Source organism: Phocoena phocoena, chromosome 15 (assembly GCF_963924675.1).
Source record: "Phocoena phocoena chromosome 15, mPhoPho1.1, whole genome shotgun sequence".
NCBI lineage: Eukaryota > Metazoa > Chordata > Mammalia > Artiodactyla > Phocoenidae > Phocoena > Phocoena phocoena.
Genome location: NC_089233.1, coordinates 8,471,087 through 8,493,812, shown reverse-complemented (window position 1 = coordinate 8,493,812; position 22,726 = coordinate 8,471,087). Strand labels below are relative to the sequence as shown.

General features: G+C 57.9%; 2 protein-coding genes across 2 annotated transcripts in view; both read left to right on the top strand.

The window, feature by feature from the left end:
• The window catches only part of SRRM3 (serine/arginine repetitive matrix 3), a 32,296-nt gene extending 31,856 nt beyond the window's left edge, over nucleotides 1-440 (top strand). Inside the window, exon 14 of the mRNA XM_065893128.1 lies at nucleotides 239-440. Coding sequence (XP_065749200.1) covers nucleotides 239-440 — 202 coding nt within the window. The remainder of the gene's footprint in view (nucleotides 1-238) is intronic.
• A 9,390-nt stretch (nucleotides 441-9,830) lies between these two features.
• HSPB1 (heat shock protein family B (small) member 1) lies at nucleotides 9,831-11,478 on the top strand. Its single transcript, XM_065891882.1, has 3 exons — nucleotides 9,831-10,316; nucleotides 11,009-11,072; nucleotides 11,163-11,478. The coding sequence occupies exons 1-3, from the start codon at nucleotides 9,965-9,967 to the stop codon at nucleotides 11,350-11,352; spliced, it is 606 nt and encodes a 201-aa protein (XP_065747954.1). The 5' UTR covers nucleotides 9,831-9,964; the 3' UTR covers nucleotides 11,353-11,478.
• The last annotated feature ends 11,248 nt before the right edge of the window (nucleotides 11,479-22,726 follow it).

The following is a 22,726-nucleotide window of genomic DNA, read 5'->3' as shown; positions in this document are numbered from 1 at the left end:
TTCCCTGCAGACAAGTGAGGAAAAACAAAGTGATCAACATGAAATTGGACCACTGCATGTCCAGTCTTGCTGGGGCAGGGGTGGAGGTGGGGAGAATTCCAAGGTCAAGGCTCAGGGGAAACTGAGGCAGGGAAGCCCTGGCCACTGCTGGGGAGGGGCTCAGGGCCTGAGTGAGGGCCCAGGACTGGCACAGATCAGGGCCTTGGCTGGCCTGTAATCAGCTCTTCCCTCCCGGCAGTGCCCGAAAGCGTCCCATCCCCTACTACCGGCCCAGCCCCTCGTCCTCCTCCAGCTGCGTGAGCAGCGACTACTCAAGCCGGAGCCCCAGCCCTGGCCACAGCCATGGCAGCTACAGCAGCCGCAGTCGGACCCGCAGCCCTTCCAGGACCCCCAGTCCCAGCGACCACAGCCGGAGCAGCTCAGAGAGCGGGGGCTTCTGAGCCCCGCAGACCCAGTTTCGTGCCCCCTGGCACAGGGAGAGGCGAGGGGTCAGGACCCAGGAGCTGCAGGGGGCCTGCATCCCACTGCTACAAGGAGGTCCCAGGTCCAGGGAAGACCTTGAGGGCGAGGGCCCTGAAGACAAAGAGGATCTGGATTCTGCTGCTTCTAGGGGGCCCCCGCCCTCACGTCCCGCTCGCCCACCATGGCCAGGGAACAAGAGCCGTTTCGAACACAGGGACCACCCTGCCCCGCTTCCTGCTTGATGCCAGCTCACCAGGCTGGGGACCTCAGCTCAGTGGACCCAGGGACACCTTTGACGGTGCCAGACCTGGGAGCCTCCCCTGCCACTCCATAGGACCCTCAGCTCCTCTCTACCACTGGGCGGACACGGAGATGGGACAGCAAGCCGGAGCTAAGTTAGACAGGAGGAAGTATGGCCTGACCCTTGGTGCACCACCATCCAGGCCGAGGAACCACTTCCTTCAAGCCGGCTGCAGGAGGACCCTGGCTGAGGGCTGGAGGCTGGCCCCAGAGCCTCCCCAGATGCCTCCCCTGGCCCAGGAGTGCCCAGACTGGGTGGGCCCCTAAGCCCCAGCCTGAGGGGCCAGGGAGCTCACCCTTGGTCGCACCTCTCCAGCCCAGGCTCTCCCCTCCAGCCCTCGCCCTGTGCCCTGGGCCGAGGCCACACCAGCCAGGCCTTCTGCATGACGAGAAGTGGGATATACAGACCACAGCTGCATCTGACCCTATGATCAAAAGGGGTTCGGGTCAGGAGGTGGAAGGGAGAAGCGGTAGACGGAGGAGGAGCCTGTGAGGGGAAGAGCAATGCAGTCAGCTGACTGAGCGGCCTCAGGGAGCCCCGGTGTGCCCAGTGGCTGGGACCTGGGCCGGATGGCAGCAGGCCTAGGGTGACGTGCCCTTTGGGGCTGCCCAAGGGAGCAGGGAGCCAAAGGGAGCACTTCCTCCTCCTCTTCCAGAGAGGGGCGCTACACCCCTTCTAAGAAAGGGTAGAATCTAGACGGAGGGCCTTGGCCTGGGGCATGGATGGGGAAGCAGCGGCTCCCAGCCCTCTACTGCTGCTCCCAGCCCCCTCCTCCCGGGGCCCTCAGGGATCTCACGAAGTCTTCCTTGGCCCAACAGGGCAGATGCCCTGGGCTCCAGTGGGGGGAGGGGTCTGGGGTCTGGTCCGGGTTCCCCCTCTCTGTTTCCCCCTCCTTCTCCGCGGTGCGGATAAAAATTGGACTCTAATAAAACACTTGGTGCCCGGATGGCAGGTGGTGAGACCAGGCCTCTGTGGATTTGGGTACCTGGGGAGTGTGGGGAAGGCAGAGGGTCCTGGGGTTCTTGCCTCTGAGAAATGAGAGGGACTCAGACTCCTCGGTATCAGGAGAAGAGCTGGCACCAAGGGACCAGGACCCAGCACACCCACCTCGTGTCTCCACGCATGAGTCTGTGGAGCCTGCAGCTTGGTGGGGAGAAAAACAGGGACCCAGAAAGGCGTTCTCCCTAGCCGGGAGGCCCTGTGGGCTTTGAATACCCCCATTCCACCCGACGCCCAGACACCCAGCCTTGCTTCAGCAGTGAACAGGGGATAGGACAGGCCCACGTGCAGGACCCTCCATAGCAGTGGAGTGTTCAGAACCGCTGGAACACAGCGCAGAGCAACGCCGGCTGTGAATCCAGGCTCCACGCGGGACTGTGAGGAAGCCGAAAGGGGATGTTGTCCTAAGAATGCCCGGCACAGGGCCTGCCATAGAGCGAGTCATAAGTGGCCACTTAAAAGAAAACACCATGTGTCCAGCCCCGGATGGGTGCTAGGATGGGGATTGGAAAGGGAGAGCTTGGTGTGGCTTTTTACTTTTTAATAGCTATTCACACTGTATTTCTTTCTTTTTTGCGGTACGCGGGCCTCTCATTGCTGTGGCCTCTCCCGTTGCGGAGCACAGGCTCCGGACGCACAGGCTCAGCGGCCATGGCTCACGGGCCCAGCCGCTCCACGGCATGTGGGATCTTCCCGGACCGGGGCACAAACCCGTGTCCCCTGCATGGACAGGCGGACTCTCAACCACTGTGCCACCAGGGAAGCCCTGGATTTCTTTCTTTTATAGAGACCGAAACAAATGCACACACTCTCCTCTTCCTCCTCTCCTCATCTTCCTTCTCCTTTTCGTTTAGTGGTAGATTTTAACCTTGCTTTGAATCAGCTGCTCTTTGGGAATCTGATGGAAGTTGGGAACCCTTTCCTCGAAATAATGTGCACACGCCCACCATCTGCAGGCAACTTCAGACCTCACAGGCACTCTGCAATCCTTTAGGGCTCCACAGGTCAAGAACCCTGACCCACCTCTACTGAGAGGGCAGCGGACATGGCCAGGGCTCTGGGCTGTGCGTGCCACGACACAGGAGATGTCCTTGGTCTGTTCTGGGCTGCAGAGCGGGGGTGCCATGCTCTGAAATCTAGGGCTGTGTCAGCACATGACCCCTCTCTACTTTCTATTCCCTCAGACCGGAAGGGGCACCTGAGGAGGCCTTTGGCCGGTGGCTCTGTTTCTGATCTGAGGAAGCTGGTCAAAGAAGTGTCAGTGATCTCTTTAATGCTTTACACAGGTTCAGCAAAACTAGGCCTCAGGCTGGGAGTTCCCTGGCGGTCCAGTGGTTAAGACTTCACGCTTCTGATGCAGGTGGCACGGGTTCAATCCCTGGTCGGGGAACTAAGATCCTGCATGCCATGTGGCACGGCCAAAAAAAAAAAAAAAAAAAAACAGCTGGGTAGGGATTGGGGCTCTAGGGAAAGCAGACTTGGCCCTGCTCTGAAGATGCCGCCTCTTGGAGGGGATGGGGGCATGAAACATACCCCAAGGTGGGCATGAAAGTTCAGCCTGTCTCACACAAGCCCAAAGCTGCCCCTTCCCCTTCCCCCCTTTCCATTCCCTCACTGCCCAGCCGGACTGCCTTCCTCATCTGCACCCCACAGCCAGGCTGCAACCAGGTGACCAGGCAGTGCCACTTCCTTTTCTGCCCCACCCCCGCTCCTGGCCTCTAACCATGACCCCTCCTAGGCCCACCTCCTCACCAGCTGGCCTGCCTGGGTCTGGCCCGCTCCAGTCCATCCCACCATATCCACAATTCAAATCTGACCATTCCCTCCCTCTTTCCATACATGCTTACTCAACACCTACTATATGCCATACCCAGTTCCTGGCTCTGAGGACACAGTAGTGAATTAAGGAGACAGAACTCCCCACCATAAGGATCCCATGACCATGTCCACCAGCTCGTAGCACTTGGAAGGCCTTCCGAACGGCGAACGGCTCCACCTGGAATTGCCATCCTCTCCCGCCGCCACCCTCCAACCTCCGCTCCCATCACTGTCCTTGACTCCAGCGGACCCTCCTCCCTGGGCCCCTCTCGGCCCCAAGGCATGCCCTCTCCACCTCCACAGGTTCCTGAGAGCTCGTGGTTCCAGGCCCAGCTCAGCTGCCCCCTACTTCTAGGAGCCTTCCCGATCCCCAGCTGCAGTGGCCACTCCCGCCTCTGGATTCCTCCAGCCCTAGGTCTGTTCCTGCCTTTAGGGTATCGAGCTCTTGATCCAGTTATTTGTTGGTGGGTCTCTCTCTCCCTAAATCTGTGAGCTTCTGGAGCCCAGGCCATGCCTTCTTATCTCTGCATTCCCCGAACAGGCACCCTTGAGATGTTTGTTGAATGACTGAAGGAGTGAACGAGGCAACTATGGCGTGAGGGGTTCCAGCAACCGTGGGGGAGGGTGGAGACCAAAGGCATGGTGGCAGCAGGAAGACCCTAGAGGGCGACAGAGAGAGAGGAAAAAAAACTGCTGGCTGGCGGCGCGCCAGAAGGGACAAAAAACAGGCCTGGACAGAGAGGAGAGATCCCTGGGGGAGGATCCATGGCAGCCTGGAAGTCCGAAGCTCTTGTCCTCAGCACCTCCCTGGCTACTTGGCGCCCGTTCCGCCGAGGACAGGGAGGGTACCAGGCCCCTGTCCCTCCCGCAGATGGAGGGTTCAGACTGAACTCTTCTGCCCTTACCTTGGGAAAAGGGAAAAACACTGGAAGGCAGGCAGGAAAACAGGAAATTCCAATTCTATGTCGGGTAACAAGAGGGGGAGACAGGGGCAGGGGTGGGGGAACCTTAGCAAGATGTGGCATTTGGGGTGTAGGACGTCCTCTCCTCACCTCTCTCTCTGCACGTGGGGCCTCAGGGGCCCCTCCATCCTTCCCCTCCCTGCACACACAGCAGCCAGGAGGCTGGACAAGGCTTTCCCGAGTCCTGGCAAATTCGCCCCTTTTTCTTAATCCGTTTCCTACAGCCCCAGACCCAGGGTAGCAAGTCACAAATGCACATGCCCAATTTGGGCATCCCAGCCGACTATCCCCCTCCCCTGCCTCTCTGAGGTGCTCTTGGAAGCCCCCTGGCCTACTCCCCCGACCCTCCCACCTCCGCCTCTCTCAGCCGAGGGCATATTCAGCAAACCGGCCTTATCACCAGGCGCCTACCCTTCCTTTGCCAAGCCCCCCTCCACCTGAGAAAGGACACCCAGCACAGGAGGCTCCAGCCACAGGGCCTTCCACCTCCACGGCCACCGCAGGGGTTGCCCCATCTCCACGCCCTCCCTCATCCTCTGCGTCCACTCACCATATGCACATCCCTGGGTGGGGTGGGGGGTCGTGGGGGATGGGGGAGAGTAGAGACTGGAGGAGAAACTGTCGATTCACCAGCGCTGGAAGGAGCCTTCGAGAACATCCAGTCCGATGGTCTCATCGTACAGATGAAGAAAATGAGTCACGGAGGCCGGCTGTTGGCCAAGGTCACGGAGTTAGAGACATATACGTCCCCAGACTCCCAAGCTAGACAGATTCTTTCTACTGGACAGCAGGGTGGGAGGGGTAGGAGGATGGATCCCCAGCCCTCCCACCCGGCCCCTCCTTGGCACCCCTTCAGCAGTGATGGAGGCGAGGTGACCCCAAGGCCAGCCAGAAGCCGAAGGCCTAGGAGATGGGTTTTGGGAAATGGACTCCCGGAGGGGCAGTGTCTAGACACTTCCAGAAAGACCCAGAGCCCCCCCCCCACCCCCATGCGCCCTCATTACGGCTGCCCACATTCTTAGTTCCCAGCAGGCCCAGCGGCTGGCGCTTCCTCTGCCATCAGGCCTCTCCCGGGAGCTCGGGCAGCTGCCTGAACACTCTCGCACTCTCTGAGGTTGGGCCAGGGAGGGAAGGGCTGTGGCAGCTGGAGTTGGCAAAAGCCTGCCAAGGGAGTGGCTAGTGTGGCCAAGAGCTCAGGCGCAGGGCCAGGCCAGGAAGCTGGGAGGCTGTTCTTGGAGCTGCGGCAGAACAACCCAGGCTCTGAGGCTGGGGACAGGGGACGGGCCCTCTGATTAAGGAGTCCCTGCAGCGTCCCCCTGCTCCCCACCCCCTTGGCTTCTGGGAAACCCCTGCAGGTGGAGTTGTCCTCTTAATCCCAGAAAAACTACCCTAGAGGAAGGGTGCTTGGTCAGGGCTGGAAGTGAACCCAGAGAGGCTAGCCCAACCCTCCCCGTCCCACAGGTAACCCTGGGCTGTACACCTCCCCCTGGGCCTGCAAGCCACAGCCCACGGCCCTCCCTGGACTGCCTGGGAAGTCTCCCCCCTGCCGGATAGAGAGGCAGGAGGCCTGGGTTCCAATCCCTCCATCCTTCACCAGCTTTGTGACCTTGGGGCAGTTGTGACTCTCAGTTTTCTCATCTCCAGGATGGGACTCTGACAAGATACCTGAACGTGCTATAAAGCACATACAACCAGGTAATTCTCATTAATCTAAGTCTCAATATCCAAAATTAAAGGCCCTCTTTCCTTAATAACAATGAACACTTCTGAGCACCAGGCACTTCACAGGAGTTATCGTGTTATAGATTCACCGCAGCCCTGCAAGATGGGTGTGTTAAAAAAAAAAAAAAGATGGGTGTGTTATTAGCTATGTCTTGCAGATGGGGACGTGCCAGCTCAGAGAGGTCACCAGGCCAGTAAACAGCAGCAGGTTCAAGCCCAGCCTTGTCTGACTCCAAAACCCAGTTTCTCCTCCACCCCTACCCACGCTTACTACCACCCAGAGCTACCCAGTTCCCCTCCCTTATGATTGGCAGCTCTGATCTGAGAGTCCCTTGAGAAGTGACCCATTGAAGATGGATGTGGGGAATTCCCTGGCAGTCCAGTGGTTAGAACTCCACACTTTCGTTGTAGCAAAAATAGAAATTAGACTTTTCTGATAAACAGGAAAATAAGGAAACAATGAACAGGCTGGGGAAACAACATAAACAGGCCTGAAAGAGTTAAGTAATCTTGGTTATTCTTTAGCTGTTACTACTAACAAACACTTGTAGCTAGACTTGTCCTTCACAAAGCTGATTACTCTCTGACTCCATACAAATTACCCTTTGCACCTGGCATTTCTTCTCCCCCTACACTCCCCTGTAGCACTCTTCATTTCAGAAAGAAGGTCATGGGCCCATAACTTCAGGGACATCAGACCCGGTTGCTGAGCTACCTGATGCCAACTTTGGCCATGAATTTGCAGAAGAAAAGGAATGCAAGACCTCCACTACTTTTGATCCTTACCATATAACCCGGACTGCGAGCCCCACGTATAAAATCTTCCCCGATTCCCCAAGGAGGAGGCACAGTTCTTGAGGCGTTAGCCTACTGTGTCTTCCCTTTGCCTGGCAAAGAAAATAAAAAGCCTCTCTATTTCTTATCTTCCAATTCTCTGTCTCCATATTTTTATCCGGCGTCGGTGCCGAGGGAGCCAGATTTGGCAATACTTTCACTGCAGAGGGCCCAGGGTTCAATCCCTGGTTGGGGAACTAAGATCCCACGAGCCCCCCAGGCGTGATTAAAAAAAAAAAAAAAAGATGGATGTGAATTCTCAGTTCTGCTGCCTCCACCTCCATGGGCTGGGTGCTGGGGGTGCAGCCCTGGATTGCACAACTTCCCCAAGCCGGGGCAACAGGGATGGATCCTCCCCACCTTGGTTTCAGGCAAAATGAAGGGAGCTCTGAAGGTAGCTTCTGTCTACAAGGTGCTGGCGGCCAGGCAGGCAGCCCCCACCCAGAGCATGGTTGGGCCACACTTGAAGGCACCCATGATTATATTTGACAGCTCCCGCTAGGGTGGGGCACCTGGGCTCCAGTCTGGGCCAAGGTGGGCAGGCAGGGACGGATGAGGGCCCTCCCTGGCTCCTGACCTCACCCTGACTTAAAGAGCTGGGGATAGGTGGGGTTGGGAGTGCCAGGGCGTGAAGGCCTGGGGCTTCCTGAAGCTGAGACCCTTTGGAGGCAGCGAGTAGCTCCCCATGGAGACTGGGCTCCTGACGTGATCCAGCAAGAGGGGCGGGGCAGAGGGCAGGCATCCTGTCTGCCTCCTCTCCTTGGCCCATGAGGGCTCCAGGTGCTTAGAGGCCTTTCCAGAGGTGACCTCAGATTTGTGGCCCAACCCCAGCTCTTTCCCGATGGGGAGCAGGTGGGTAAGAAAGAAAGACATCTAGGAGTGCTCTCTTGAAGAAATTGAGGCTCAGAGAGGACATGAGACTTGTTGCTACCCCAGCTCATTTTTCTAAATTAATTAATTAATTTATTTTTGGCTGTGTTGGGTCTTTGTTGCTGTGCGCAGGCTTTCTCTAGTTGAGGCGAGTGGGGGCTACTCTTCCTTGCGGTGCGCGGGCTTCTCACTGCGGCGGCTTCTCTTGCTGCGGAACACGGGCTCTAGGCACATGGTCTGCAGTAGTTGCAGCACGCGGGCTCAGTGGCTGTGGCTCGCAGGCTCTAGAGCGCAGGCTCAGTAGCTGCAGCGCATGGGCTTAGTTGTTCCACGGCACGTGGGATCAAACCCATGTCCCCTGCATCGGCAGGTGGATTCTTAACCACTGCACCACCAGGGAAGCCCTACCCCAGCTCAATGAGGTGAGTGGACTGGAGTCTGGCTTTCAGCCCCTCAGGTGTCCTGGGCAGGGCAGGGCAAGTCCTGCGTGGAACTGGCAGGAGTACAGCCTCAGCCCAGCCCCAGGAGAGGGGCAGCAAACAGAGGGGGTCTCGGAAGCAGAGGAAGTAAGGGACTCCAAGGTGGGAGCCCCATGAGGGTAAGAGCCCTGAGCACTAGAGAGGCAAGAGCCTTACTCTGCTAGTGTCTTACAGGAGGCCGTAGGCCAGTCACCTATTCTCTCTGAACCTCAGTTTCCCCATCTAAAAAGGAGGGATAAAAAGACAGAAGTCAGGAGAAGGAAGGCTGGACTGGGGTCCTGCCAATGAAGGCAGGAGAGAGAGGGAACGTTAGGATTATGGCAGGACCCTAGGGGCAGCATGCTCTTCCAGAGGTGGGAGCGAGGGCGTGGATCCCATAGGTGGTCAGATAGGAGGTGGGGCAGGCCTCAGGCTCCAAGCAAGTTTGAAGGAGCTGTACTACCTGGAGCCCCCTCTCCCTTTGTGCTGTGGGAATATTAAACAACAGGGGCTTTGAGATCATAATCTGCAAAGAGGAAAAGGAGGGGCCTTGGCCCAAATCACACAAAAAAATCAGTGGCAAAACCCCTATGAGATTCAAGGTTGCTGCACTTCAAGTTCCCTGTCCAGAGCTCCTCAAGAAAAATAGATATAATGGGGAGCTTTGACAGTAACCTTTCTCCTGACCCCCCTCAGCACGGGGCCTCAGGGGTTGTGATCTGGGTCTGCCCCACTGGGAAGTCAAGGGGAAAACGGCCAAACCTACACACGCCACAGCCTCTGCAACAGGGAGACATACACGCTCTCTTTCCTCCCCCCTCTTTCAACTCCAAGGAGCTAATAATAAACAATAATTGATTATCATGTAGCAGGTCCTGGACTAAAATGTTTACTTGCATTGAGTGGCTGAATCCTCACACCAACCCAGTGATGGAAGCATCTTCATCGTCATCATCATCCCCATTTTCCCGATGGGTAGACTGAGTCACAAAGACTCTCATTTGCACAAGTTCATCCAGTGAGTGGCAGGACCTGGATGTGAACTCAGGCGGCCTGGCTCCTGAGCCCACACTCCTAACCATGCTGCTTCTTAAGACACTATTTCAGACACCCTGGGGTCCAAATCCCGGCTCTGCCAATTCCTAGCTGTGTGGCCAGGGACAAGCAGCCTGACCTCTCTCTCGGCTTTATCCTCCTAGACTGTCCACAGATCGCGGCCTAGCGCTTTAGCACCCAGGCCTGCGAGCGTCCGGCAGTGGGTACTGCACCAGTATCGGGGCTCCAGTCATTTGTTTTCTCAAGCGAGAGAAGGTTCCAGATGTGGGTAGGGCCTTCCTCGCCCCGCCCCGCGCCCCGGTATGCAGTGGGGGGAATGCAGGGGGAGGGGCTGCTCCGGCCCGTCACTGCCATTAATAGCGACCTGAAACACGCCTGCTAAAAATACCCAGCTGGAGGCCCATAAAAGCGCTGCTGGGGCTGGCGCCCGACACTTCTCGCACTACTCCGAGCCTCAGCCAGACGCGCCCAGACCAGCCAGCATGGCCGAGCGCCGAGTGCCCTTCTCGCTCCTGCGGGGCCCCAGCTGGGACCCTTTCCGCGATTGGTACCCGGCCCACAGCCGCCTCTTCGACCAGGCCTTCGGGATGCCCCGGCTGCCCGAGGAGTGGTCGCAGTGGCTGAGCCACAGCGGATGGCCGGGCTACGTGCGCCCTCTGTCCGCCGCCGCGATCGAGGGTCCCGCCTACAGCCGCGCGCTCAGCCGGCAGCTCAGCAGCGGCTTCTCGGAGATCCAGCAGACTGCCGACCGCTGGCGCGTGTCCTTGGACGTCAACCACTTCGCCCCCGAGGAGCTGACGGTCAAGACCAAGGACGGCGTGGTGGAGATCACTGGTGAGCCCCCCCGGGGACTGGGGCGCCGGCCCCCGGCCTCTCGCCGGTCCTGGGGAGGAGCCCTGGTCAGGGACCTGGGTTGAAATGCGGGGCGGGGGCCGGCGGGGCGGGGGCTGGAAAGTGAAAACTTAGCGGAGGACCCGGGGGCAGAGCCCGGGTAGCGGGGCGGGCCTGCTTGCCCTGCCCCTGGCCTGTATACACTCCTCTGGAGTTGGGGGGTGCTGATAGCTCCTAATGGATCTTTTAGCCCCAAAAAGTCTACGCTAAGGGAAGAAACGCCCCCTTCCAGCGGAGACCCCCCCCACGGCCCCAGCCCCACCCCCAAGGGACCAGGTCTCCCCGCCCCCACCCACGCGCGCCTACCCACTTCGGCCGGTGGTTGGTATGAAGAGGGCGTCGCCGCCCGCCCCACGCCGTCTCCGCCCCTAGCCCGTGTCCGCGGAGGGGGCGTGTGCGCGTGCCCGGCGCTGCGGCCCCCCTCACCGCTCCCAAAGCCCCTGAACCGAACTTTCCAGAAGCTTCTGAGATCCCGGGACGGCCTGGGGCACACAAATCCCTTAGTCAGTCTTGCCTGCCCTGAGTCCTGGCCGCCAGGTGGGACGCGTTTGGATGTGCGCCAGCTGAAGAGGCCGCCCCTCCCTGCTTCTTCTGACCTCCTTCCCGCCCCCCCCCCCCACTCCCCTCTTCCTCAGGCAAGCACGAAGAGCGACAGGATGAGCACGGCTACATTTCCCGGTGCTTCACTCGAAAATACACGTGAGTCCTGGCTCCAGAGCTGGGGGGACGGGAGGAGGGCGCAGGGACACACAGGTGTGTAATGCTTCTCCTCCCTTTCTGCGTGTCCAGGCTGCCCCCCGGTGTGGACCCCACCCAGGTCTCCTCCTCCCTGTCCCCCGAGGGCACGCTCACCGTGGAGGCCCCGTTGCCCAAGCCAGCCACCCAGTCGGCAGAGATCACCATCCCTGTCACCTTCGAGGCGCGTGCCCAGCTTGGGGGCCCAGAAGCTGGGAAGTCTGAACAGCCTGGAAACAAGTAAAGGCCCTACCCTAGTTGCCCACCCCACAGTAGCCATCACTGACCGTCCCCACCCACCAAACCTCTGTATTCTTTTGATATCTTTACTTTCTGTTTTTCTCAAATAAAGTTCGAAACAACTGCCTGCCCCTGCCTCGGACCCTGGTGTGTTTGTGGAGACATAGGGGTTGTTGGTGGTTCACACGTTCATCACCTTTGCTGAGGGCCTGCTGTGTGCCAAGATCCACTCTGGGCCCTGTGGGTACAGTGGTATCCATCACAGGGCACAGCCCTGCCCTCCAGTCCCTTGTTTATTAAGAGAGAAACAGTCATTGTTTACGGCAATTAAAACCCCCAGGGCTGGGCTTCCCTGGTGGCGCAGTGGTTAAGAATCCGCCTGCCAATGCAGGAGACACGAGTTCGAGCTCTGGTCTGGGAAGATCCCACGTGCCACAGAGCAACTAAGCCTGTGTGCCACAACTACTGAGCCTGCGCTGTAGAACCTGCTCGCTGCAACTAGAGAAAAGCCTGCACATCAAAGACCCGATGCAGCCAAAAATAAATAAATAAATAAATTCATGAAAAAAACAAACAAACCCAGGGCCAGGTGTGGGATCAGGGGAAACCAGGAGATGCACCTGGCCCAGGCTTAGGCACTCAGGAACACCTGGGCAGGGGGCAGGTGAGGGGGGACAGGGCAGGGTCTGGGGAGGGGAGCTTCCTGGGAGCTCAGAGTTCCTTCCTGCCCTCCTCATAACTTCGTTAATCCAGGGGAAGAGGAGCAGGACCAGGTAGCTGGTGTGGGGGGGGGGGTGGCCACCCCAGGTGGCATTCTGAGGGGAGATTGGCCTCGTCAAAGGACCTTTCCCACCAGGCCAGGCCGTGCAGGTAGCAGGGGGCCTGGGCCCTCAGGCCTGAGGGTGCCCTGCAGAGAGCAAGGGCAGGTGTGGCCTAGGTTTTGGTGGAAGAGAGGCAAAGACCTGCCAGGAGAAGCAGTGGCTACAGGAGGGCCTGCCTTGACTGTCGCCGGCAGGAACAGCCACACCTACCTCGGCCTTTGTCCTTGTCCTGCCCCGACCCTCTCCCCTGCCCGAGGAGGGTTCGGGGTGACCTAGGGGAGGGAGAAAGTAGATGGGGGCTTTGGAACCCAGTCTGAAAGTAGATGAGGGATTTTGAGACCCCACATTCTCTCCACCAACAAGGTCCCAGAGCCAGGGGCTATGGCCAGACGCTTGTGGGTGCACAGCCCTTCTGTGTCAGGGTCGCTGAGAGGAGCAGAACCCGCAGGGCGGGGCCTGGGGCATCCACACACCACCGCTCACGCCGTCCAACTTCTCAGTTTCTCCTCCCTGGTGCGGGCTCCCTGTTGGGACAGCACATCTGGAGCAGGCGTAAAGCCAAAGGAGGTCCCGGCCCTTGAGGGCCCCGCCGAACCTGGAAGGAGGCCAACAGGGAAGAAAACACCTGGCACGAGGACGGCGCTGGGCCAGCTGGTAGCACAGGTCTGGGCCTGTCAGCCAGGATGCCGCCCAGTCCACCCGCCCTCCCACCTGGCTTCCTGAGCTCTGATTGCCTAAATCTTCCACCCTCTCCCCAAGACGCACACCCCCCACGTCTCAGATGTCTCCTGGATGCCTCCACGCTCCCGTGGCCACGACCCAGTCAGCCTGTCCAGTTCTCACCCTCGCTCTGCTGGCCAGTGTCCTTGTGGTTGGCAACAGGATGGCCCTGACCTCCACGGGGGTGGCCGGGTGCCCAAATCTGGTCGGAGAGAGTGACTGCAAGCCTGCCGGGCTGCCAGCTCCTCCACTGGTGCCCTGGACGTGTGGGAGAGCTACTCCTGAGCCTTTGACCAGGTAATCCTCACATCAGTCCCGAGAAGAGGTGCGGTTACTGCTGCTTGACAACTGGGCAGTGAGCCTCAAAGAAGTGAAGAGACTTGCCCAGGTTCACACAGCTCGTCCTGGAGGGAGCAGAGGGCCATCTGCCTCGCCCCAGACACAGGAGGTCCGATTAACTCAGACACAAGGCTGGCGGGGTGGGGGTGGGGGCTCCACAGCTGGAAGTGCTGCCGCATCAGGCTCCGTGGGGCCTCAGGAGCAGAAGGACAGGGATGCAGCTGAGCCTGGGGGCCAGGGCCACTCGAGGGGGCGAGGCTGCAAAGTGGCCCGGAGAGAGCTGCCAGGTCTCAGGCCCAAAGTCCAGGGCCATGGCCTGGGGTAGGCAGGGGTCAGCGCCTGGGTGCTGTCGGTGCTATAGGAATGGAATATAGATCCGGGGGCTCAGGCCAACATGGGGTCACAGCTGAGGCACGAGGGAGGTAGGAAGTGAAGAATTCAGTCCCTGCAAAGGAAACAGGCCACAGTCTCCATGGGAAACCAAAGTAGGAGGTGTGGAAGTGGGGGGCGGGGCAGAGGCAGGAGGGGAGCCTGGGGCTGGGCTGGCCCTACGCCCAGAGCTCATCTCCGAAGACGTGGGATCTGGGCAGCACCTCTGGGCAGAGTGGTGGGTGGGGCAGGCTGGCTCAGGTCCCGGGGTCTCCACGGGGAGAGGCCAGTTCTGGGCATTGAGATGCCTGGTGAGTCCCTGCCCTACTGCTGTCCCCGGCCTCGCCTAGCATTTCCCTGATTTTCAGTGGGTCCCTCTCTAAACGCCTCTGATGACATCCAGGTCTGCAGACTCAGACACTGGCCTTGGTTCAGCGAATGCGAGCATCTGGGGCCCTCTGCTCAGCCGAAGGGTGCCTGAGGGGCAATGCCCCCTGCTGCAGGCCAGTGACAAAGGTGCCCTCAGGGACCTCAAATCCCTGTGGCAGCTGCTCACCTCTCACCAGTTCCAGCTCCCCTAGGGATCCGTGGAGTGCACAAGCCGCTCTCAGTTCCAGGCTGATCCCTGGGTCTCTCCTTTTCTCTCTCCCTCCCAGTTATGAAATCTGCCCTCCCTGTTGGCACCTTCTCTGGGCCCAGCACCCAGCCCGTAGGTCCAAGTCCCTGCTTGAGCTCAAGGGGGCAAGCGGAGGACACAGCCCAGTGACGAGCAGCATTCTACCATTAGAGAGGGCCCAGGACAGCCTGCGGAGTCTCAGTGGAGTGGGAAGGAGGGATTTCCAGAAGTGACCCTTGTGTGACGGGCAAGGGGGAGTTGCATGGGCGAGGGCTGGAAGGCTGGTGTGGTCAGGCTGGAGGAGGGGCTGCAAGCAGGGAGGGCAAGTGAAGGAGGTGCGGGGGCCCCATCTTGGAGGGCACCGAAGGCCACGCTAAGTGCAGGCTAAGGAAAGGGTTTAAGCATTCCTGCTTTAGAAACAGGGTTCCAGACCTTAGAGGAGAGTGGATGGGAGGGGCAGCCGTGAGGCGGGGCGGTGTGCTGCTGAGATGTAGTGGACACGGGTCCTGCCAGGGAGAGGGGGAGAGGGGGTGAGGGGGTTCGCACGCCAGATGTGGTAGCAGCAGGCTCTGCAGTGTGGGGTGACACACCGGATGTCGGGGTGCTGGGGGTGGGGGAAGGAGGGGACCTCTAAAGTCCTGGGCTCCCTGCCTGGGGCTTGCTGACTTCAGTCTCTGTAAGGTCAAGCAGCCACCAGACCTTGGCTGCTGGGGGAGTGAATTGTTTCCAGCTGCCCTCATCTTCCCTGCTACTGAATCAACCTAGGGTTTGCCAGAGAGACTGCTCTGTGGAGAGGGTGGGGTGGGGGAGGGGATAAAAGCCGCCCAGAGAATGGCTGTGGAGGACCCCAGTGCTGGATCCAAAGGGTACGGCCAGATCACCTTTGTGATGGGGGATGGGCAACCAAGCGAAGGGAGAAGAGGAGGGTAGGGTTGGACTGGAGCCCCCGCCCAGGGTTGACCAGGAGATTGACCATTAGAGACCCCAGACCCCTGGCCGGCTGGCAGCCACACAAGCCCTACGTGCCCTGGCAGAGCCCAGGGCAGGGCAGAGATCAGCCTGGAGGGGGTTCTATCTGCTGGCCTTACCCCGGACCCCCTGCACCTCTACACTACACCCAGTCCCCACGTGCACACAGTGGGACCTCGGGGTTTGGGACAGCCCTGCAGCCAGGACTCGGTGCCGGGTCCAGACGTGCACAGCAGCGACTGAGCTCCAGCTCAGGACCAAAGAAGGGAAGGAGGATGCAGCATGGGTGAGGGCAGCTGGGCGAGCCTGGGCTGGTCTTAGCCAGAGTCTGCCACTGGGCCCTGCAGCTCAGACCCTGATGAAATGGGGGCTAAGCCCTGCCCTCATGCTGTTCTCCTAGGGAAGTGGACCCTGGGAATGTGTGCCCCCCCCACCCCAAAGTGTGTACTGTCTGTCCATCTACCATGGCCCTGTGTTCCAGCCCTGAAGAGCACAGGAGCCTGGGGGCGGGAATGACTCCATCCCTGGCAAAGATCCTCTTAGTCAAGGGCTCTGGGTCCTCCCCTCCCTCCTCCACCTGCCCAGGTGACTTTGACTTCATCATATGCATCTAACTCTGCCTCCTAAGGATGAACCATATTCTCATGGGCCTCTTATGAGACAGCTCTGCCAACAGCTAGTTGTGCAGGGAAAGCTGGAAGCATGAAAAATACCAGGAATCCCAGGCCTGGCTAAGAGACGGCTCCAGATCAATAACAAAATCTCTGGATGGTCTCGGGTACGAGCGTGGAGGGCGGAAGAGCCTCACTGGCCAGTTGGCCACTTGCATCTCTTCTGAAGGCCAGACTGAGGGCAAGGGAAACTCAAGTGCCCAGACAGGGCTCCCAGCTTGCAGCCCAGGGGGAAAAGGTAATATGCGGGGACCCTGGGGAAAACCGACCTGCCCTAGGAGAGGTCCCTGCAGTTTAATAACCCCCTCCTACCCTTCCTTCCAGCCTTGCACGCCTACCAGCTTGGAACACCTTCCTGCCCAGCCTAAGTGGCAATGATTGGGTCAAGATGCAGCACTGGTGGTCCAGGGGCTGTCTCAGTGGAAGGAAGTCTACCCTCACCCCCACCTCGGGCTGAACAGGGTGGAGCCTGCCAGGAAGGTTTAAAGAATAAATAGGGGTTGGGACTTCCCTGGTGGCGCAGTGCTTAAGAACCCGCCTGCCAATGCAGGGGACACGGGTTCGAGCCCTGGTCCAGGAAGATCCCACACGCTGCGGAGCAACTAAGCCCACGAGCCACAACTACTGAAGCCCACGTGCCTAGAGCCTGTGCTCCGCAACAAAGAGAAGCCACTGCAATGAGAAGCCTGTGCACCGCGAGGAAGAGTAGCCCCTGCTCGCCACAACTAGAAAAAGCCCGCACGCACCAATGAAGACCCAACGCAGCCATAAATAAATTTATATATATATAAAAACAAGAATAGATAGGGATGCAGGAGCAGCTCTGTGTTCAGGATAAAGCACTGGGCTAAGGCCAGCTCTAGGTTTGCGCCAGCTCTGTCCCTTTTGGAGGCATGGCCTGGGGTCCAGCCCCGCTCTGGGCTGTTTCCATTCTGAGGGGTCTGGGTGGCCCCTGAGGCCCCTCCTGCCTTGATTGTCAGTGTTGTCAGCTCTGTGCAGACCGGAAATCAAGGGGCAATCGCCAAGACTGGCAGCTACCCAGGGTCCCCTAAAAATAATAGGAAGGGTCTTCCCTGGTGGCGCAGTGGTTGAGAGTCCGCCTGCCGATGCAGGGGACGCGGGTTCGTGCCCCGGTCCGGGAAGATCCCACGTGCCGTGGAGCAGCTGGGCCCATGAGCCATGGCCACCGAGCCTGCGTGTCTGGAGCCTGTGCTCCGCAGCGGGAGAGGCCACAACAGTGAGAGGCCCACGTACCGCAAAAAAAAATAAATAAATAAATAATAGGAAGGCCAAAGTCCCAGAGATGCCCAAGGGTATAAGACAACTTTCTGCAGGACCAACAAGGGCCTGACATGAGGAAGGCCTTCAGTCTTGGCTCTGACCCCAGGGCAGGTCTGGACAAACTTTTTCTTCCCACGTCATTCCCCCCTCATCAAGATGGGTTCATGAAAGTCCTTTCGAAAGTCCCTTACCAAAAACAAAAAAAAAACAAAACAAACAAAAACAGCAGGGGAGACCGGGGGCCTGGTGGTTAGGACTCCGCACTGCCACTGCTGGGGGCCCAAGTTCGATCCCTGGTCGGGGAACTAAGATCCCACAAGTCCCGAAGTGCAGCCAAAAAAAAAGACCTTTAGGGACAGCTGTTTTCAGGCTGGGGAGACAATGGGACAGTGGCAGGACAGGGGGATTGAGAATTTAGGTGAATGGATGACCAGAGCGGTCCCTGAGCCCTCCCCCTGCCGCAGCCCCTTCTGAGCTTCCTTCCTCCTTGCTGGGTCTCCCTGTCCCTCTTATCTTGCATCTCCCTTACTTCGTCCCACTCCCCCACATCACTGCATCCCTGCCAACACCAAGCCCCTTCTCCCACACTGAAACCCCCTCCTTTCTGGGAGTTCTCCCATCTTCTCTGAACCCCCAAATCCATCACTGCATCTTCTCACTTAACCAAGCCCCCCTCCCTTTTGGGAGCCCCTCCCCTACCTCTCTCTGGGCCCTGGTGGCTGAGCTATCCTTGCACAATGCCCTTGGTGGCCCTGTTGATGATTCCGAAAACCCCCTTCTCCAGGCCTTACCAGCCTGAAAGCCTTGAACCCTAGGAGTGGTCCCACGGGCCAATCCCTCAGCATGGGTCATGGAGCCCCAAGGCTCTAGGCGGGAGGAAGAATGGTTCTGGAGGAGTAACCAATCCCCACCAAGCAGGCAGCAAGCCCTGCCAACTCAGGCCTCAGACTGTACCCACTCCAGAAAGGAAGTCTTACCCCACCTGTAAGGAGGATGGAGCAGGGCCACGGTAAGTCCTGAGGCACCCCCTGTAGGACACCCTGTTGCTGGGCCTCCCCATCCCCTCTCCCCTCCCCCCCAACCCCGAGGCCCAGATAGGACAATGAGTGAGTGCCCCCTGGTGCTCTCCCAGAGACACCCAAATACCTGACACCACCCAGCCCAGAAACTTCAGGAATCTCTGCCCAGGTTCTGGGTCCTGCCAGGCCCAGAGCAGAAATGGGGGCAGAAAATCCGAGTCTTGGAAAACACTGACGCCCCCTAGCCCTGCACCTACCATACCTTTGGTCAGATTCTCTGCTCTGGGCCTCAGTCGCTGAATGCCCTCAAGCCTCCTGGAAGTTCCCTCGTGAAGGACCCAGCTCACTTTCTCAGTCTGCCTTTGCAGGGTCTCGGAGCCAAGGCCTGGAGCCCAGCGGGTGAGGGAGACCTGCCTCACCCTCTGCGCCTTTGCTGCATAGGTGTTCTGTTACTAATCACACTGGCGTGTACTGGGCACCTGCTAGCTGCCAATCACTCCTCAGCTTATTAAACCCTCACAGCAACCTCATGCCACTGAGACACAGCAGAGCATCACAGTTGTGCTCGTGGCCACTGGTCAAACTGCCGGGGTTCAAATCCCCACTGGGGCACTTACTAGCTGTGGAACCATGGGCAAGTTACTAAGTCTGTTTTTTCCTCTGCAAAATGAAGCTGATCATACGGATTAATCCATGTGAAGCCTTTATTTTTCGAGTAAGAAAGAAACACTCATGGGAATTAATTATGGGAAGATAACTTTGATCTTATTAAGATAATAATATGGAGATCACCCTTATTAGAGGGTGAAATCACTGGTGACCTTCCCAAAGTTGAGGCCTCCCTAGAGCTCCAGTGGGTTAGGACTGCACGCTTCCACTGTAGAGGGCAAGGGCTGGGGAACTAAGATCCCACACGCTGTGGGGCATGGCCAGAAAAAAAGGTTGAGGGAAATATGAGGAAATGGTAACCATTCTTTCAGTTTTGTTACAAAAGGGAAGGAAATGGGGCTTGAGCTTCAGAAAATAAGTGTAGAGAAGATTTCCTTTCAAGACTAAAGACACTTAATGAGTTTAAATGATGTGAGAATGGATGGAGAGAAGCAATGGAGAAGTTGATAATGGAGATTTAATTTATAATCAGGAATATAAAGTTCTGAGAAAGATAGAAAAGAACAGACTGTTAGGGAATTCCCTGGCGGTCCAGTGGTTAGGACTCCGCGCTCCCACTGCAAGAGGCACGGGCTCAATCCCTAGTTGGGGAACTAAGAGCCCGAATGCCACACAGCACAGCCAGAGAAAAAAAAGACTTAAAAATTTTAAAAAGAAAGAAAGAAAAGAAAATGGAGTTAGAGTAGATGTGACCATTCAGTATTAATGAGAAGAAAAGGAGTGTTAAAAAACAAAATTCAGGACTTCCCTGGTGGCGCAGTGCTTGAGAGTCTGCCTGCCGATGCAGGGGACACGGGTTCGTGCCCCGGTCCGGGAAGATCCCACATGCCGCGGAGCGGCTGGGCCCGTGAGCCATGGCCGCTGAGCCTGCGCGTCCAGAGCCTGTGCTCCGCAACGGGAGAGGCCACAACAGTGAGAGGCCCGCGTAACACAAAAAAAAAAAAAAAAACAACAATTCAGCTGAGTAAATTTGAAGCTCTAGCTGGCTTTGGTCAATAATTCATGAATTGGGCTGCCTCGCATCTAGGATAAAAAGGAGCTCCCATAAGTGAAGCCTTGGAGCAGTGTCTGGGGCACCCAGAAAGCGTCCAGTCAATTCTAGGCATCTTTATGAGGTAGTCTGTAATATTCTCATTTTACAGATATGCAAACTGACCTCTGAAGGACGAAGGAACTTGAGAAGTTACGCCTCACAACTAGGACAGGATGGGTTGAGAATTCAAATCCTAAACTCTAAGTTTTCTACCACTTTGAGCCCTTCATTTGGAAAATGACACACGGTGCTGAGTGACGGAAATCTCACTTTTCTAAACAGCAACCACACTGAAGTTGGTCTTCAATTCCTAAATCCACGTTTGACTGTGTGCCTTGGGCAACCAATCTCCCCTCTCGGCCTCAGATTACACAGCTCTATGTTGGGAGGTGAGAAGGGCAGAGATTGGGGTGTCTGCGCTCCCTAGCATTTCTGAAATCTGATTCTGGGGGAGAGCTCCGGCCGGCCACCACTCAATTCCCAGTTAGGAGCGTCTATCCGGGGAGTGTGGGGGAAAGAAGGGTGTTCAGCGGGGACGGGAGCTGGGCTGGCGGCAGGCGGCAGGCGAGGCTGGAGAGGGGCTGGGGCCTGGCCGTGGCGGGCCTCGAGTGCCAAAGACGGGCAGGAGCTGGCCTCAGAGTCCCTCTGGACCTTGGCGCCCGCGTGTGAGGTGATGGAACCTGACAGACCCCACTCGCCATCTCCCTTTGAGCCCCTCCAACTGGTCTGTGGGCCGGGCAAGCTGTAGACAGACCCGGCTTACTCTGCAATGTAGGAATAACGTAGACCTACCTACAGGGGCTGGTTCCAGAAAAAGCGATACGTAGGGAAGAAAGCATGACGAACCCGCAGTGGACTTTAGAGGCTGCGTCGCTGTTCAGACGGGGAATCTGAGGAGCAGGTACGCGGTCAAGGGCCCCGCAGGAGCCTGAGCTCCGCCCTCCCACACCAGCTCCTTCCACCGACCGCGTAAATGCACAAGGCCCACAGATGTCGCTAACGCCCTATAAGGCGTTGTAACGCCCTACAGAACCCAGGCCAGGTTACTCCGGATGACAAAGGCCCACACGGAGGGCGGAGACCAAGGAAAGAGTGGAACATGGAGAACAGGGGCGGGGGGGAGGGAGGGGAATTATGAAAGCCCGCGGTGGGAGGAGGGCTGGGGCACCGCCGGGCAGATTACGGCGCAAAGCCCTAGCAACAGGCCGACCATTGGAGGAGCGGGGCAGGCTAGCTGTGATTGGTTCTCGCCGCTGCCCGCGATTGGAAGGCGGCCGCATCCCCGCCAAACGGACATCCGGGGGTCTGGTCTGGTCTGGTCTGGTCTGGAACCTTAGCGATCCCGGGTTGTCAGATTTCCTTGGCCTACAGGGCAGCGCCGAAGACATGTCAGGCGGGCGCGCAGAGCGGTGTGGCTCACCCACGCGGAATCGCAGGTGCGGGTACGCACAGGCGTCCCCGCGCAGAACTGAGGTCACGGGCACACGCAGACAGCGAAATCCTGCACCTGGGGCCCAGGTGTTTGCGGATAGGTGACCGGAGAGAAGGCCGAGGATGGAGCTCCCGAATGAGTTGGAACTGGGCGCGGGCCGAGCTCGGGGGCCCTACTGCCGTCCCAGGGTCTGGGCCCAACCCGGGTAACGCGAAGGCTTGCAGGAAGCCGAACCCAGCCGACACCCGGGGGCCCGGGCCTGCTGCAGAGCCGGGCAGCGCCCATCGGGGGGCAGCAGAGGACGGCGCCGCTGGAGCCGGCCCTGGCGGGGGGGGGGGTGGGGGGGGGCCGGGGCCCGGAAGGCTGCTGAATCCTCCCAATTCCGGGGCCCTGCAAATCATTTGGTAAACCCAAATAAATGGGGCAGAGGCGGCCAGACCAGTCGCTGGTGCATTCTTGGGTACTGAAGCCCTGAGGAATGGATGAAGGCTGTTTTGTCATCTAGGTTCGTTTTGGCCCTATCACCACTGGGCTAAATAAAATTTAAACCCTTAACATTTAGGATATTAGGGGAGTGTTGCTCCTTTTGCTCTTGCCCAGCAGTGTAATGAAGTGTTTGATCTTGGGGATCTGGACAGCATTTAGCGAAATTACATTGGAAGGAACTCACCCAAAATGCTTGCAGTCAGCCACAAGCTGCTCCTCCTTTATACGGGTTACCCAGCCATTACTTCCCAAATCTGTCTTGTGTATTTGAATGTAAGGCCTAATTTTGGTCAAGGGAATATTTTTCACTTAGTCCATCCACTACCCTCTCCAACCTAGTACTCATCATTGAGGAACCACACTCACCAAAAGGAATGTCTGTTTGAAAACTCAGCAGTTTCCAAACTGAGCAGGCAAAACCACTTCTAAACCGTAATAACGTAACACCTCCATATTTTGGGAGGCAAGGACTTTTGGAACGCAAAATGCTTTCATAACAAACCTAAGGGAATCCAAAATGAGCTTTCAGTCAGGCCTTAAAGAAATGACCAACCATCAAAACCCCGGCCCTAAAAATCTGGCTTCAGGAGGCTAAGAGAATGAAGAGATGGAAGGTTTGATGTCTCGTGTTGGCCCCTTATCTGAGAGCCAGTAAGTAGTAGGGTAACTTGTCCATCGTGGTGGGAATAACCAGTTAACACCAAGACTGTGTTGAAAGTCTAGATTCATTCTCTCAAGGTAGATCCAATATGAAGGCAGCCTCTCAGACATGACTGCAGCTTCCTGAAAACTCGGAGTGGTGGGCTGCACTATTTTGCCACCTCTGCCAGGCATAGGGGCAAACAGCGGCAGGCCACCAGGACTCACCAGGTCAAGTGAGCACATGTATGAGATGGCTTGCTGAGTCAAAGCATGTGCTGAGTGGACACCTACCTAGTTCTTTTCCCATCCAA

Bases quoted from the DNA above. Each gene is read 5' to 3' on its own strand.
- HSPB1 (XM_065891882.1), top strand. From the start codon at position 9,965: ATGGCCGAGCGCCGAGTGCCCTTCTCGCTCCTGCGGGGCCCCAGCTGG. The intron at 10,317-11,008 runs GTGAGCCCCCCC...CCTCTTCCTCAG, and splicing joins CGGCGTGGTGGAGATCACTG to GCAAGCACGAAGAGCGACAG. The intron at 11,073-11,162 runs GTGAGTCCTGGC...CTGCGTGTCCAG, and splicing joins TGCTTCACTCGAAAATACAC to GCTGCCCCCCGGTGTGGACC.